Source organism: Panthera pardus, unplaced genomic scaffold (assembly GCF_024362965.1).
Source record: "Panthera pardus isolate Hobbes unplaced genomic scaffold, ASM2436296v1 HiC_scaffold_7, whole genome shotgun sequence".
NCBI classification, from domain to species: domain Eukaryota; kingdom Metazoa; phylum Chordata; class Mammalia; order Carnivora; family Felidae; genus Panthera; species Panthera pardus.
The window spans coordinates 32,842,858-32,859,919 of NW_026527002.1; the positions used below are offsets into that span (position 1 = coordinate 32,842,858).

At 34.5% G+C, this 17,062-nt stretch overlaps 1 protein-coding gene across 6 annotated transcripts in view; it reads left to right on the forward strand.

The window, feature by feature from the left end:
• LRRCC1 (leucine rich repeat and coiled-coil centrosomal protein 1) overlaps nt 1-14,228 on the forward strand; it is a 47,196-nt gene extending 32,968 nt beyond the window's left edge. For 4 of the 6 annotated variants that reach the window (XM_019453377.2, XM_019453378.2, XM_019453380.2 and 1 more), the window contains 8 exons: nt 862-1,063; nt 1,461-1,646; nt 2,394-2,568; nt 3,448-3,611; nt 6,999-7,207; nt 7,301-7,438; nt 11,104-11,239; nt 13,531-14,228. In XM_019453377.2, the coding sequence (XP_019308922.2) occupies nt 862-1,063; nt 1,461-1,646; nt 2,394-2,568; nt 3,448-3,611; nt 6,999-7,207; nt 7,301-7,438; nt 11,104-11,239; nt 13,531-13,653 (1,333 nt within the window). In that variant the 3' untranslated portion in view covers nt 13,654-14,228. Of the gene's footprint in view, nt 1-861; nt 1,064-1,460; nt 1,647-2,393; nt 2,569-3,447; nt 3,612-5,974; nt 6,110-6,998; nt 7,208-7,300; nt 7,439-11,103; nt 11,240-13,530 lie in introns of those variants that run through there. The other 2 variants (XM_053896134.1, XR_002081075.2) reach the window with 2 other exon arrangements.
• Nucleotides 14,229-17,062: the final 2,834 nt, after the last annotated feature.

The following is a 17,062-nucleotide window of genomic DNA, read 5'->3' on the forward strand; positions in this document are numbered from 1 at the left end:
CCGGCCAGATTTGGTCCATCACTTATAGTTTGCCAGCCCTGCTCTGTGGAGTCCACAATAATTTGAACACTTGCAGCTAGTTATCTACTTACTGCCCTACCAGTTGAATTGTGTATTTGCATGAGTTAATTGTGTTTGTTACCAAACCTGTTTTGTTTTTGCCCTTATGTAAATGAAATTTTTACTGTATAAATTAAATTTTGATGCACCGGGGAAAATTGTCAACATGTGCAGGGGCAGAACGACTATAAAAGATGAGGGGGGAAATAATTGTAAAAATCTAAAATTTTGCACTTAGTTTCCTTCACAGATATCTTTTAACTTCTTGTTCTGATTTAAAGAAACCAAAACTAGAAATAATGGATTTTGTATTATGGGTTTGACTTATTCAGGAAAAATAGTGGAAAACTGTAAAGAATTAACTCATATTTAAATAAACTTGCCCTATATATCAAAAGACCAGTGAATACTTTCACACTTTAACTGATCTTTTTCTCTTAACCAACCACCAGTACCAGTCAGACTATATTAGTTGTATGTCACAGTTGTATGTCAAAGAAGATACAGTGAAGTAGAACTTGACTTCTACAAATGCACCTGAAGAATTTCAGAAATCATAAAATGATTCTGAACTATCTCAGTGAAGTTAAGATACAGCAGACCCCTTTTATCCCCATCACCACTGAATATATATAGTCTTCGTCTAACTACCATCCTCCGCTAGGTTGTTTTTGAAAGTGAGAAGCTGATTTTAAGTTAACAATAGAGAATATAGAATATTTAATAACTATTTAAACAGCCTTAAAGTTTTTCTTTCCAGATGAATAGCATCCTGCGATTTTTATTTGTATTTCATTCCAGGAAAGAACTTGAAACAAGGGAGTTTCTCAGTGATGCTGAGTTCCAAGAAGCCTTAGCTAAAGAAGTAGCTAAAGAAGAAAGAAAGCATGAACAAGATATAAAAGAGTACCAAGAAAAAATTGATACATTAAACCAACAGTATATGGATTTAGAAAATGAATTCCGTATTGCTTTAACTGTTGAAGCCAGAAGATTTAAAGATGTAAGAATTGGCATCTAGCTTTTTATTGAAAACAAAATCAGCAAGATATGGTTGGATGAGAGGACTACATTTTAGAATTCTAGCTTTATTTACATGTTGCCTCTATGATTTTAAGCAAATTACTTAAATTCTTAGAGCCTTAGTTTCTTCACAAAAATATAGCTACTCTTCAGTGCTGTTGCAAAAACTGAGTGAGATTATAAATGGTCAAGTAAAGACAGCACCGGAATAAGAATTGGGAAGCCTGAACTCTCCTATTTCTATAGAGCAGGGATTGGCAAACTAAAGACCCTAGGCCTATTTTTGTAAATAAAGTTTTATTAGAACACAGCCACAGAAACAAATAGTTTCTAAATATTTGGAGAACTGCTATTTATAATGCAATTTTGAAATATAGGTTAAAGATGGTTTTGAAAATGTTGCAACTGAGTTAGCAAAGAGCAAGCATGCTCTTGTTTGGGCTCAACGAAAAGAAAATGAATCTTCCTCTTTAATTAAAGATTTGACCTGTATGGTGAAGGAGCAAAAAACAAAACTTGCAGAAGTTTCGAAATTGAAACAGGAAACAGCAGCAAATTTACAGGTAAAACATTGAAACATTTTATTTCCTCTTTAATTTTTTATATCATAGTCTCATGTATATTGTGATGATTTTAATGCTAAGTATATATATGATGCATATGAGAAAAGTAATATAACTAGGAGATTAAACAATGATTTCACAGATTGTATTGCTTACACTAAAATGGTATTTAAATAAAATAAGTGAATTTAAGAACTGTACTTAGGTAAATAGGTTCCAGTTGTCTGTGATACAGCAGAAATTGTGATGGTGATACTCAGATGGTTGAGGTTCGGGAAATGGCACACAAATTGCTGATAGTCTTGTGGTGGTGATGGTTGTCTTTAGATAGACCTAGCTATAGTAATTCTTAAATTAACCTTTTTAGTGCTGTTGTCTCAGTTTTAAACATGAGCGGTATTTTGCCCAAGAAAACTTAATTCCAGAAAGTGACCTTTAGATTATTGATATAAATGCTGGGTGAGAAATTTTGAGTATTACATGTGTAGTTGCTCTTTTAAGATAACTGATATTAGAATAAAATTCAGCGTTCTTAAAGGAATAGTCCCTTAAAATTTGACTTTTTATTTTATGACGTACACTTATCTTAAAATGAAAACCTTTGTAATGTAAAATTTAGGAGCGTTTACTTTGTATTTGGTTAGATAACAATTTTTCTCCTAAAATGCAAAAAGTAAAAAATAGAGCAGTTAAATGTAATACTGTGCTTTTTTTTTTTTTTTTTTGATGTTTTTTGGGGATATACAGAATCAAATCAACACCCTTGAAATCTTGATTGAAGATGACAAGCAGAAGAGTATTCAAATAGAACTTCTCAAGCATGAAAAAGTCCAGCTCATTTCTGAGCTAGCCGCCAAGGAATCACTAATTTATGGTTTAAGGACAGAAAGAAAAGTATGGGGGCATGAGCTGGCACAACAAGGTAAAATTTTCAAAGGGAAAATAGCTCATTCTTCTAAACCAACAATTCTGGGTATTGATGAGAAAAACAAGCGCTCATTAATTCTGCCTAAGACATACCAAAAAAAGGCAACACTTTATATGGAAGGATAAGTAAGCATTTGCCAGCCAAACAGCCAAATGAAATGCCTAAGATGTGAAATAGTTTATTACACTAGTTAGGAAGTTACAGCTCTGATTTTTTTCTTAATTTTGGTTTTCTTCCCAACATAATTTGGTTACTTTTCTGATCAGGTATACATTTACAGTGCTTCAACTAACTAAGTCATTGAAATAATTCTTACACAATTATTTTAAATTATTTGTATAGTATGCAGTATTCATGTTTTTTCCTAAAAATTTGGTAACACTTTTGTTATACATAGAGAAATGTGAGAATAGTGTATGAATGAAAACCACTTTAGGTGTAGGTATATTTACTCTTAGTCTCCTTTCTTTTCCAATCACTAAAGCAAGAGATAGACACTGTTTTATGGCCTTCATAGATTACAAATTATGAATAGCTAGATGTTGGTCTTAGTGGAGAATTGCTCATTTGTCCATTCCATATAAGAATCTTTAATATGATTGTTTGAATGTCATAAGTTGATCAATTAAATATCACATGTCTGAGTTACTTGTTTTTGATTTGTGGCTTTAGGTTTTCCAAATAGCCACAGGTGTTTAAAGGGCCTTTTGGTTCTTTTCCTGTTTCCTTTTATATTATGCTTTATGTATTTTGGGTTTTTATTCAGTTTTTCTTTTTATTTACTTTTTATTTACATTGTTAAATTAGATATTCATAAAATACAAATCCTCCAAGATCTTTAAAAGTTTGTAACTCATGATGTTTATTTCTCAGGATCGTCTCTAGCCTTAAATCGTGGCAAATTAGAGGCTCAAAATGAAAGTTTATGTAGAGAGAATGAGTCTCTGAGAAAGGCAAATGAACGTGATAATGATGCATTAAGAATTAAGTGCAAAATCATAGAAGACCAAACTGAAACCATTGGAAAATTAAAAGTTGTAAGTTTGATACTTTATTTTGGGAAAAGAGCATGTGGCAGTTTTGTAAATCTGTGGATCAGAGTATCGAATAAATATCTGTCTCAGTGAATCCCAACTGTTGTGGAATTTGGGACAGATTATCAGATGTTTCCTTATGTAATCTATGCCCTTTGCCTTTTAAAATGACTATATGGCCTTTATTAACTTTAAATTACTTTTACCTCAGAATTTTATGGGATGTTATCATGGTCCTGTGAAATAACTGAAAATAATGTCATTAAAGGGTTAGGAATCTTAAGAAAATTAATGTTTTATATGTTTAAAATATCCATTTAGAGCACTGTTTAGGATCTTCTAATATTGCTAAATTCTGAAAATTGTGACAAAACCCAACTATTCTGTATTTAAAAGTAGAAATAGTTTGTAAAACTATGCTTGTTCCCAGGGGAAACCATTTCACCTTCTTCTCCAATATGGCATATCTTAATAGAGAATACTACTAGGTTCACTTGTTTCAAAGTATGTTACATGAAAATTTTCCAGAGAAATTTTTTGAAAGTTATCTTGAGTACTGAATCAAATTTGATCTCCAAAATTTTCTTCTAGAGATTATCTCTTAAAGTGTAAAACTGAGCCTGGCTGGCTCAGTGGGTTAAGTGTTCAACTCTTGATTTCAGCTCAAATCATAATCTCAGGGTTCGTGAGATTGAGCCCTGCATTGGGCTCCACACTAACAGTGAGGAGCCTGCTTGGGATTCTCTCTCTCCCTCTCCCTCTCTTTCTGCCCCTCCTCCACTCACACATGTTCTCTCTCTCTAAAAATAAATATTTTTTTAAAAAGTGTAAAAACTGAGAAAGGAGTATTTAAAAAACTTCTAAATGAGATTATCACCCATTAAAAGTAACAACTCGTTCTTCAGAGTAGCTATAACTGCCTAACATTTAATTTTCTTTTTCTTAGTCATTTTTAAGAAACTCCTTGAGAACTTGACTTTATCAAGCACAGAAAATAAATCTGTATCACCATGTTGCTATATCCTTAGCTAGGTTTAGGCCATGAATGCCTGAATTGTATCATTCTAAGCAATTACATTGTTGTTCACTCCATTGAAATTTGGTTTCAGTATATCCAAAATTTCAAATATATCTGTGATACATGCCAACTTGCAGTGAAAATTATTGAAATTTTTTAGCAGTAAGCCTTTTTTCTTGTTTTAAAATTCTAGCCAAACATATTTTCCTTTGAGTTAAGCTAAGTATGAAACAGAAAGACTTGTGATTTGCTTTTTAAATTTCACAAAGCAAAGCAGGGGATACTATGGGTACAAGACATTGATCTGACAAAGCTACTTCTACAGAAGACTACTGCCTTCTTGTCAGTCTCAGAGCAGGAAGGAAATGACTAGTAATGAATGATACAGTGGAGCCAAAACACTGTTGAGTTTTAGTTTTAGAGTTTTGGTTTTAAAAAAAAAGTTCAGATTTTTCAACCCATCATTCTTTTCCCATAACTTACTACATTTACTTTAGAGAACACTGCAGAGCCTCACAGGTGTGAGTATTAGGGTGCTTTCCCGCCAACCATGTAACAGAGAGAGATAGTTAGGCATAATTTCTTTCAGCAGTAAATTCATCTAAAACCGATAATGACCTTTATCTATTGTTAAGTTGGATGTTCATAGAATAGAAAACCTTCAGGTCTTTTAAAGTTTGTCACTGATCGTGTTGTTTCTCAGGATTTTCTCTAGCCCAAAATCATGGGAAATTAGTGGCTCATATTGAAAGTTTATAGAGAGAGAACAAGTCTCTGCAAAAGGCAAATGAACCTGATACTGATGTTTGATGTTTTGGAGTGTGATATTTTCAATTAAATGGAATCTATAGTTAGCTTCTGACTATGGAAATCAGAAGCAGAAGTTTTTTTAAAAATTCTGTTTCTGCCCCATATATTATTTTGGTATTTTTCAGTATATCTGGGTCATAGTACTCTCTGATGCTGCAATGTTTATCATTCTTTTTGATTAATAGGGTTATTTCATAATAATTTTTATAGCTTTTGTGAACTCCCATAACATATGTCAAGACTGCTCACTCTTAGTGCTTCAGAGAGTCAGGGGGACAAAATAAACAATTCATGACTTTTTTGCAAATGTTGGTCAAGACTAGGAGACTACCCAACATCTTTGCTTAGATTTTTGCATATGTAACACACTGAGGAATTGAACTGCATTGTTTATAATTCTTATGAATATATACTTAAATTGGCCTTTCCCAGTATTTGTGTGTTTGCCTCCATCTTCTTCCCAAAAGGAAAAAAGGCAAGGTGGAGTGGGGCAGAGGAAAAAATAAGAACTGCCAATTTCATCTTTTCTCACTTACAGAGACTGATACCAGTAGTCGGTATGTAGCAGACTGTTCCAGACATCCAGGCATGCCCCCACAAAGCAAAGAAATAGTCATTGGAATAAATCACCTATAGGAAGCCTAATCCCTGCAGACATTTAACGCTGCCTAAGGTGGTTTTGATCTTTCATTATCCTCTGATTTGTAGTATGCACATACAGGATAAAGTCTGGCTCATGGTATAGAAGATAGCATAAAAAGTTTGGGGAGATGTAAACCCTGTTCTTATGTGACATTTTAATAGTGATAAAATCATGCTTTGTTTTGAGGTAAAGCATTTATTTGCTCATCCTGATGCAGAAAGCACTTCTGTTGAATATAGTAGAAATAGCAGTTTAATTAGTGCCACACATGTACTGTGCATATCAGTCTTTGCTGTATCTGTCATCCACCTAGAGTTTTCTCTTTCTTTCTGTCATGCAAACATTTTTTCAAATGCAAAATTACAGTAATTGAAAATTTTTATTGTGCCGCTTTTCCTTCTCCATGATTGATAATTGCTAACTTACTGAAATAAAAAGTGTAAAGGGCATAAGAATTTTATCTTCCTTTTTCTTTTTTTTTTGTAATTTTTTAATGTTTATTGGTTTTTGAGAGAGACAGAGCATGAATAGGGGAGGGGCAGAGAGAGAGAGAGGGAGACATAGAATCTGACTGAAGCAGGCTTCAGGCTCTGAGCTGTCAGCAGAGCCTGACGTAGGACTCGAACCCACAAACTGTGAGATCATGATCTGAGCAGAAGTCAGACACTTAACTGACTAAGCCACCCAGGTGCCCCTAGAATTTTATCTTTCTTAATAGCACTTAAAACAAAGTAGTAGTGATGTTTCTTGTTGATTGTTATTAAAAAATGTCCTGTAAATCTTTTTGAAAACACTTAGTGAATATTCAGTTTATTTTTTAATCTGTAGTTTTTAGAATCATTTTAAACCATTAAATCCAAATAGAAAATGAGACATCTGGGTTAATAAAAATAAAGTGCTGTTTTTTTGTTTCTCTAAGTGTGTACAAGAAAAAGAAGAACAAATCAAAGTATTACAAGAAAAGATCATTGAAATACAAAAATGTACCCAAGAACAACTTGATGAAAAATCTTTACAACTGGATGACGTAATTGAAAAACTGGAAAGACACAATGAAAGAAAAGAAAAACTAAAACAGCAGTTGAAAATAAAGGAATTAGAACTTGAAGAAATTAGAAAAGCTTATAGGTATTATATAGTATTTCCTATTGAGAAATAAAATGTGGCTTAATAGTTTCATATAACTAATTTTATTTTTTAAATTATTTCTTTTTGTATTAGTACACTTAGTCAGAAGTGGCATGATAAAGGAGAGCTTCTAAGTCATCTGGAAATGCAAGTAAAAGAAGTAAAAGAAAAATTTGAAGACAAGGAAAAGAAACTTAAAGCGGAAAGAGACAAAAGTATTGAACTACAAAAGTAAGTCCTAAAATATGTGGGAGATCTTTCTCTTTTTTTTTTATTTATTTATTTTTTTAATATGAAATTTACTGTCAAATTGGTTTCCATAAAACACCCAGTGCTCATCCCAACAGGTGCCCTCTTCAATGCCCATCACCCACTTTCCCCTCCCTCCCACCCCCCATCAACCCTCAGTTTATTCTCAGTTTTTACGAGTCTCTTACGGTTTGGCTCCCTCCCTCTCTAACTTTTTTTTCCCCTTCCCCTCCCCCATGGTCTTCTGTTAAGTTTCTCAGGATCCATGTAAGAGTGAAAACATATGGTATCTGTCTTTCCCTGTATGCCTTACTTCACTTAGCATCACACTCTCCAGTTCCATCCACGTTGCTACAAAAGGCCATATTTCATTCTTTCTCATTGCCAAGTAGTATTCCATTGTATATATAAACCACAACTTCTTTATCCATTCATCAGTTGATGGACATTTAGGCTCTTTCCATAATTTGGTTATTGTTGAAAGTGCTGCTATAAACATTGGGGTTCATGTGCCCCTATGCATCAGCACTCCTGTATCCCTTGGGTAAATTCCTAGCAGTGCTATTGCTGCGTCATAGGGTAGATCTATTTTTAACTGTTTGAGGAACCTTCACACTGTTTTCCAGAGCAGCTGCACCAGTTTGCATTCTCACCAATAGTGCAAGAGGGTTCCCGTTTCTCCACATCCTCTCCAGCATCTATAGTCTCCTGATTTGTTCATTTTAGCCACTCTGACTGGCGTGAGGTGATATCTCAGTGTGGTTTTGACTTGTATTTCCCTGATGATGAGGAGTGACATTGAGCATCTTTTCATGTGCCTGTTGGCCATCTGGATGTCTTCTTTAGAGAAGTGTCTGTTCATGTCTTCTGCCCATTTCTTCACTGGATTATTCATTTTTCAGGTGTGGAGTTTGGTGAGTTCTTTATAGATTTTGGATACTAGCCCTTTGTCCGATATGTCATTTGCAAATATCTTTTCCCATTCCATCGGTTGTCTTTTAGTTTTGTTGATTGTTTCCTTTGCAGTGCAGAAGCTTTTTATCTTGATGAGGTCCCAATAGTTCATTTCTGCTTTTAATTCCCTTGCCTTTGGAGATGTGTCAAGTAAGAAATTGCTGCGGCTGAGGTCAGAGAGGTTTTTTCCTTTCTCCTCTAGGGTTTTGATAGTTTCCTGTCTCACATTCAGGTCCTTCATCCATTTTGAGTTTATTTTTGTGAATGGTATAAGCAAGTGATCTGGTTTCATTCTTCTGCATGTTGCTGTCCAATTCTCCCAGCACCATTTGTTAAAGAGACTGTCTTTTTTCCATTGGATGTTCTTTCCTGCTTTGTCAAAGATCAGTTGGCCATACTTTTGTGGGTCTAGTTCTGGGGTTTCTATTCTATTCCTTTGGTCTATGTGTCTGTTTTTGTGCCAATACCATGCTGTCTTGATGATTACAGCTTTGCAGTAGAGGCTAAAGTCTAGGATTGTGTTGCCTCTGTGGGAGATCTTTTGATGTAAACACTGAATTGGGATGGGTGAGATGTAAAAAGCATATGTAAATGTATTTATGTGTATATATGGCTTGTATGAGTTATTTGGTACTTAGTGCCTAACACATAGTAGTAATTGTTGGGTGAATATTTTTTTTTATGACTGTGATTATTTTCAAACTGATTGAAAATCTAGTGATATTTTTGGCTCTTCTGTGTGGAGTTTAGAATGGGCAGTCCCTTAACTACCAGGGGCAGTGAACTCCTGAAGAAGCTAGAACGGATTTCAGTAGCAGGCCTGCACAAACTGAGGATGAGAGCTAATTTGAAAGAAGGGGAAGAAAATGTATACCTGGGTGCCATCGGTGTGTAGATTTTATGAAATCCCATAGAGGAAATGAAGGCTTCACCTTGTAAACTATGTAACTGGACTTCTTAAAATAATTTATACAGTTGGCTGCCTTGAAAAATAGGTAACACAGTTTAATGATCAGTTAAACTCTGGTCAGGATTAAAGAGTGATATGGATAAACAGCAAAATCTCATGTAGGGGTCAGTTCCCATTATATCAAATCTAATAGAACCTGGAATTTGATTTCTTATATTTTAACTCAGTGTAAATGGAAAAGGTTTTGACTGACAGTAGTCTTGTTTGTCTGCTAATGGACCCTGCTCCACTTTGCTTTCAACCAGCACTAATACAGGGACTTTGGCTTGGAACCTGTTGAAATTTTCTCTCCTGCCTGTCACAATTGGGAGTCTCTTATATCCTGAAAGAAATAATCATTTCCTATAAATAGCAGTTCCTAAAGTTAATATAAATCATAAAGCCTGACAGTTTTCAAAATCTCTTATATTGCATTGTTTGTCATGTTGTTAATAGCAAAACAGTAAAGACCTGATTGTATACATTAATGCTTTTATGCATTGTAGACTAAGATTAGTATGTAAGATAGAAGATTTTTAACTTAATAGAATTTTAATAAAAACAGATTTTATTTATATAGCCTTTTATAATACATAAATTGGGGTGCCTGGCTGGCTCAGTCAGAAGAGCATGTGACTCGTGATCTTGGGGTTGTGGGTTTGAGCCCCATATTGGATATAGAGATCACTTAAGTAAATAAATTTTTTAAAAAATACATAATTGGTTTTTTTCTTATATCTTATTTTGCAACCAACAATAATTCTGTGAGGTTGGCAGAACAGGTAGGATTATCCTGTTTGTATAGTTTAAAAAACTTAAAAGCAGAGTTTTGTGACTTGCCCTTAAGTCATACAGCTACTAAGGGTTGCTTGCATCTGGGAACATAAGAAAGACTTGATTCACGGACCCAGTGTTCAGTCTATTACTATGGGCTATGCCAAAAGCAGAAAATATGTTCATTGTGGACTTAACTTTTTTAAATGAAATTATTCATACTTAATATAAAGGAATTGGTTTTTTGCCTCTGAGAAACTTATGGCACTAAAATTTTGTGAATACAGTACTGTTTAATGTGTTTATTAACACAGGGTTTTATCTGTTAAACATTAGCATAGAAAAGTCAGATCTACATGTTCATAAACCTAAACCTGCCTATAACGTACACTTCTCAAATTATCACACTACAAACACATAGAGAAAAAAATTGATAGCAATCATCTATGAATGTGCTTATATATCATACCATGAGACTCAAAATAAATGGGAACCAGAGTACTCTGACTTTTAGAGGATAAAAGGGTAACAAATTTTCATTGATGTTATCCTGCCCTGTTCTGTTACTAACAGATTCTGCTGGGTGAACTACTTATGTCTTTTATTACCCAGGATACCTTCTTCTATTTAATGGAGTTATATATACTTCCACTAAAATGTGAATGTAAGATGGGGTGCCTGGGTGGTTCAGTTGGTTAAGCATCTGACTCGATTTCTGCTTAGGTCATGATCTCACAGTTTGTGAGATCAAGCCCCATGTCGGGCTCTGTGCTTACAGCGTAGAGCCTGCTTGGGATTCCCTCTCTCCCTCTCTCTGCCCCTCTCCCATGCACGTGCTCCCTCTCTCTCTCTCTCAATAAAAATAAATAAACATTTTTGAAAAAGTGAATGTAAGAGCTGCCATCTAAGAAGAAAAGAAAGCCTAATTTTTATAAACAAAGATAATATGGTTTTTGTGCTTTTTTTTAAGGGATGCTGTGGAAAAGCTTAATAGTATGGATGATGCCTTTAAAAAACAAGTTGATGCAATTGTTGAAGCTCATCAAGCTGAAATAATACAACTAGCAAGTGAAAAGCAGAAATACATTGATTCTGCAAATTTCAAGGTACTATTAATAAAATTTGCTTTGATAATCAGTATTAAATTATTATAGCTAAATAAATTATATCTTTGAGAATTATAAAGAGAAAAGGCACTATGATTTAATGACTGAATAGATATGAAGAATGTTGCCAAAACTATTGTGCAATCAGGCCAAAATGCTAGTAATACTTAGACTAGTTGTAGAATTCTAAGGAAACCAAAATTAGAAGTTTGATTCTGATGTGCACCTGCTGCATGATCTCTGAATAAAAATTGACATATTCCTGATCAGTCTCATATGGAAGCACCTTTGGTTACACATAGGCAGGGTAAGAATGTGAATAAGTACAATTCATCACTACCTTGGAAATAACTCCCAAGATGTGTTTTGTTAATTAGGGTTTAAGACTATCTTTGATAATCTTGAATGGTATTTAATATCATCGACAGGAATTTTAGGTGTTATTAAATCAGAAGCAACATCAGAATCACCTTATAGAGCTTGTTGGTTTTGTTTTGTTTTTTAATATTTATTTTGAGAGCGAGTGCACATATGCTAGTTGGGGAGGGGCAGAAAGAAGAGCCCAAGCAGGCTCCATGCTCAGCACAGAGCCTGATGCAGGGCTTGATCTCAAGACTACGAGATCACCACTTGAGCTGATATCAAGAGTAGAATGCAGGGGCGCCTGGGTGGCTCAGTGGGTTAAGTGTCCGACTCTTGGTTTCCGCTTAGGTCATGATCTCACGGTTTGTGACCTCGAGTCCCATGTCAAGCTCCGTGCTGACAGTGCAGAGCCTGCTTAGGATTCTCTCTCTTCCTCTTTATCTGCCCTTCCCCCTCTCACTTTCTCTGTCTCTCTCAAAAATAAATAAAAAAAAAAAGGTAGAGCACTTAACTGACTGAGCCACCCAGATGCCCCTAGAGCTTTTTAATAATACATATGCATGAGCTTCCCCCCCCCCCCCCGAGACTTTGATTTCCTAAGTCTCTTGTATTTTAGTTAGACCCAGTTATTTTAAAACTCAGCAGGTAACACCTGTTTGGTTTGATATGTCCCCTCTTTTGAGACCTACTAGATCAGTGGAACAGTTGTAAATTTCCATTTTTCCTTGATTTTGAAGTGGCAATAAGAAAGTGAGATACCTGTACGACTAGAGACTCAGAAACCAGTGACTGGGAAAGAGTTCATAAACAGAAAGAGTGACTCCATATAATTATTACAGTTGTGTGATTAGGTGACATTACCCTCAGGAGTCTATGTGCAAAGAAGGAAGCAACAAGGTCTTTGGAAATAATGAATAAGGAAGTATAACTTGTTCAAAATGTAGTTCTTTATTTTATTTCATGTCAACAGATGTTTCAGAAGTTTTCTTTAAAATCTACCAAGTTTAACAGGGGTGTATCAGGTAATACCAAATAAAACCTAAGATTAGGCCCTTAGTTGAAAGGGAAATAATAAGTTTGATATTGGACCTCTAGTGCCAATGACTTAATAATATCAAAGGGATGTGTCTGTTTGAGAGTTAGAGAAATGGCACCAGAGCTTAAATGTTATAATCATGAAAACATTGTAAATTATCACATGAATATAATTTAAATTAGGAGAAATACTAATTTTCTCAGGGAAAAAAAATTAGGAAATCTATATTAGAGATTAGGAAGAGGGAGATAAACAGAAAGGAATGGTCATATTGATAGTACTGTCAGGAATGTTGTATCATAGGAGAATTTCAAGCAGAAATTAGTAGGATCAAATACAAAGAATCCTAGGAGAATATTGGTTAGGAAGAAATGATAAAATTATCTTTCAAAAAGATGGTAATTTATAACCCACAGCAATTTTAGAAATGAGATAGACTAAATTAAAGCATTTCTTTAGGAAGGGAGGTTATTTGTTTTGAAAGTTTATAAGGAACTGATATTTTACTTGAACTCATGATTCCTTATTCATACGTAGTACAGGACAGTGGAAAGATTAAGTCAAAAGAATGGTTTCTGTCCATATACGCTACTGAGAAGCTGTATAACTTGAACAAATTTTCTAAGCTCTAAAATAGAGTTAAAATAAATGCCTATGTGCTCATCACAAGCACCCATGAGATATAGACAATATACATGTAAGTACTTTGTGTACAGTATACACATTGATTTCCCTATTAGTATTTGAACAAGTTACATTTTACTAACCTCGTTGCATTAAATGAATACCACAAGTTACAAAATTGAAGAGAGTAAAGTGTTGACTTTTTGTTTCAGAATACATTTTTAAAATATATTTTCATTAAAAAAAGTGAATTTATATGTTGATTTAGGTTCATCTAGTTGAAGAAGAAATGCGTGAACTTCTGCAAGAAACATGCAAGAACAAAAAAGCAATGGAAGAAAAAATCAAGCAACTTGCTTTTGCTCTAACTGAAATTCAGCGAGAAATGTGATGTTTCTGAGAATGAATTTAATTGAAATGGAACAGCAGACCTATTGTAAAAATGATTAAATATTGTAATAGTAGTAACTGCTACGACTTTGAAATGTCTCTTTGTACACATTTCATTCTGATTATATTTTAAAAGACTTTTGATCAAGTATTTTTTAATTGTATCTGTAGGTTTCTATAATAAATTGTTGATAATATGTGTATTAGAAAAACCTATCAACCAGATTTATGACACTTTCTTGTTTCTGTGCTATATATACATTGTTTGGCAATTACACATTTGCCTACAAATATGTAAATAGAAATTAAGATTAGTATTTAGACTATATGAGGTAAAATATTTTCATCATTGTTGTTACATTATTGTGTTGATGAAAAACTAATATATATATTGGTCATCCTTTAGTTGATGTAGCTCCATTTTTTTCGTAAGTGTAGCTGAAAAGCTTTGAAGTCTGTATGATAAAGATGTGGCATTCTTAACAAAGCACAGGTAACCATCTCCACATCACTCATAATGACCCCTTTTTTAGAATGCATATGACTTTTTCATTAAAGATTATACTTAAGGTTTTATGAACATTGTCTGTTCCTCAGCAGCAACACTACTGTTCCATGCTCATTTTCCCTTCTAATCACTGTATATAAAAGAATTCTTATTTTAACTTTTGTCATCTCTTATGCTCCTATGCATGCAGAAAAAGGAAAAAACCTAAATACTATTTCTAAAAGAAAGAATATTTTGAACAGCCACTGAAGTAAGTTTTAAAAATTAAATGCAATCAGAAAAAAATGCAAATGCTTCTAAAAGAGAGGGCTCCATTTCATTAGAGGCAAGATTCCTACTGAAATCTGTGGGACAACATCAAGCATACAAACATGCACAATGAGGTCAGGAGGAAAAATAATGGCTGACAATTTCCTAAATTTGATGAAAAAGATTAACCTACAGATCCAAGATCTTCAGTAAAAGCCAGGATAAACACAAAGAGAACCACACCTGGGAACTATAGTCAAACTCTTGGGAAATTCTTGAAAGCAGCAAGAAAATACGATTCATGTAGAGGAACGATTGACTGCTCATCAGAAGCAGTAGAGGCCAGAGGGCAGTCAGTCACACAGTTGATATGGGAAGAAGAGGAACTGTCAATCAAAAATTTTATATCCAGCAAAACTCTCAAGATAAATGCAAAATAATGGCATTCCCAGACAATTGATAGAATTTATTGCTAGCCAACCCACCTTAAAAGAAATGTTCAATTTCTAAAAGGCTGAAAGGAAATGATACCAGACATTAACTTAAACCCCCTGGAAGAAATGAAGACTATTGGGAACAATAAACATGTAGGTAAGTTTCTTTTTTTTTAAGTTTATTCATTTTGAGAGAGAGCTAGAGAGCAAGCGGGGAGAGGGGCAGAGAGAATACCAAGCAAGCTCTGTGCTGTCAACGCAGAGCCCGATGCAGGGCTTAAACCCATGAACTGTGAGATCATGACCTGAGCCAACGTCAAGAGTTGGACACTTAACTGACTGAGCCACTCAGGCATCCCTGTGGGTAAGTTTTCATAGGACTATATAAATACATTTTTTCTTCTGTTAATTAAAAGACATTTATGGCAATAATTGTAACACTATATTGAATTTACAGCATATATATTGGGATATGTGTGACAAAAAAACACAAAGTTGGGAGGAAATACAGCCATACTTGAGTTTATTTTGTCAGATTAATCTAAAGATGACTGATAAATTAAAATGCATATTGTAATTCCTACAACAGCCATTAAGAAAACCCAAACATTATTCCTGAAAAATCAGAGTAGGTTCCACTTCTGGAATGGCAGTGCAAGGAACTCTGTGGACCTGGTTTACAGCCACAGCTGGTGAAAAGTATTTTAAAACACCCATTTAAAGTCTGAAAATTTTCCTATGAGCATGCAGCAAATGAAACATTTCTTTTTTTTTCAACGTTTTTTTTTTTTTATTTATTTTTGGGACAGAGAGAGATAGAGCATGAACGGGGGAGGGGCAGAGAGAGTGGGAGACACAGAATTGGAAACAGGCTCCAGGCTCCGAGACATCAGCCCAGAGCCCGACGCGGGGCTCGAACTCATGGACGGCGAGATCGTGACCTGGCTGAAGTCGGACGCTTAACCGACTGCGCCACCCAGGCGCCCCTAAACATTTCTTTAAGAAAATTTACTAAATCCCCATAAGAACAGCAAAAGCTTACAATAGATTCCTTAAAATGCCCAGTTTTTATAAAAAAAAATACATAAGACATACAAAGAAATAGAAAAGTGGAACACAGTATAAAGGAAAAGTAGTTGCAAGGGGACCCAGATGTTAGCCTTAAAAAGGACTTCAAAGCAACCACCATATATTCAAAGGACTAAAGGAAACCATACTTTAAAAGTAAAGTAAGGTATGTTAACAGTGCTCACCAATAGTAGATACACAAATATTTTTAAATTAACGATTTTACTATAGGGTCTCTGCAGTGCATTTGAACTGGCAGAAGTATCTGTGAACTTTGAGGTTGATGGAGATTATCTGAAGAAGAGAAAAAACCTGAGGGAAAATAAGCAGAACCTCAGAAACATGGATTGCATGAAGTGCACCAACATACAGCGAAGTACCAAAGGAGAGGGGAGAGACATGAGTGATCTATATAAATTCTAAATAAGATATATATAAAATGTAACTAACCTATATATTAGAAGAAATAATGGTTCTAAGCTTGTCAAACTTTATGACAATCAGAAATTTATACCCCCAAGAAGCTAACTTCAAGTGGGAAAAGTTGATGACAGCCACTACCCAGAGTAAAAATATTAAAATTGAAAGAAATGTGAGGAGTCCACAAATATTTTCAAGTTAAACAGCAACTTCTAAATCTATGAGTCAAATAAGAAATCACAAAGAAAAGGTGTGATAGAGAAATGGGCTCCATATTGACCCATGATCGGTGTATGTGGAGGCCAGGGCTGTGTGGGGAGGGGAGGTTTGCATAGATAAGATTCAAAGATCAGAGGTTTAAAAAATCATTTGGCTTTCTGAAGTATGGAGCCCAAGAAGGACTGCCTATACTGTAACCTATCTCTGGATCCAAAATCTTTTTGCCCCCAGTTTTATCGAGATTAATTGACATGTAACATTCTGTAAGTTTAAGGTGTACAAAATTATGATAGGATGTATGTATATATTGTGAAATGATTACAATCAACTTAGTAACATCCATCACCACACAGTACAATTTTTTTCTCATGATGAAAACTTTTTTTAAAGTTTTATTTATTTATAACTAATCTCTACACCCAATGTGGGGCTTGAACTCACAACCCCAATATCAAGAGTCACATGCTCCTTCAACTGATCCAGCTAGGCGCCCTCTTGTGATGAGAACTTTT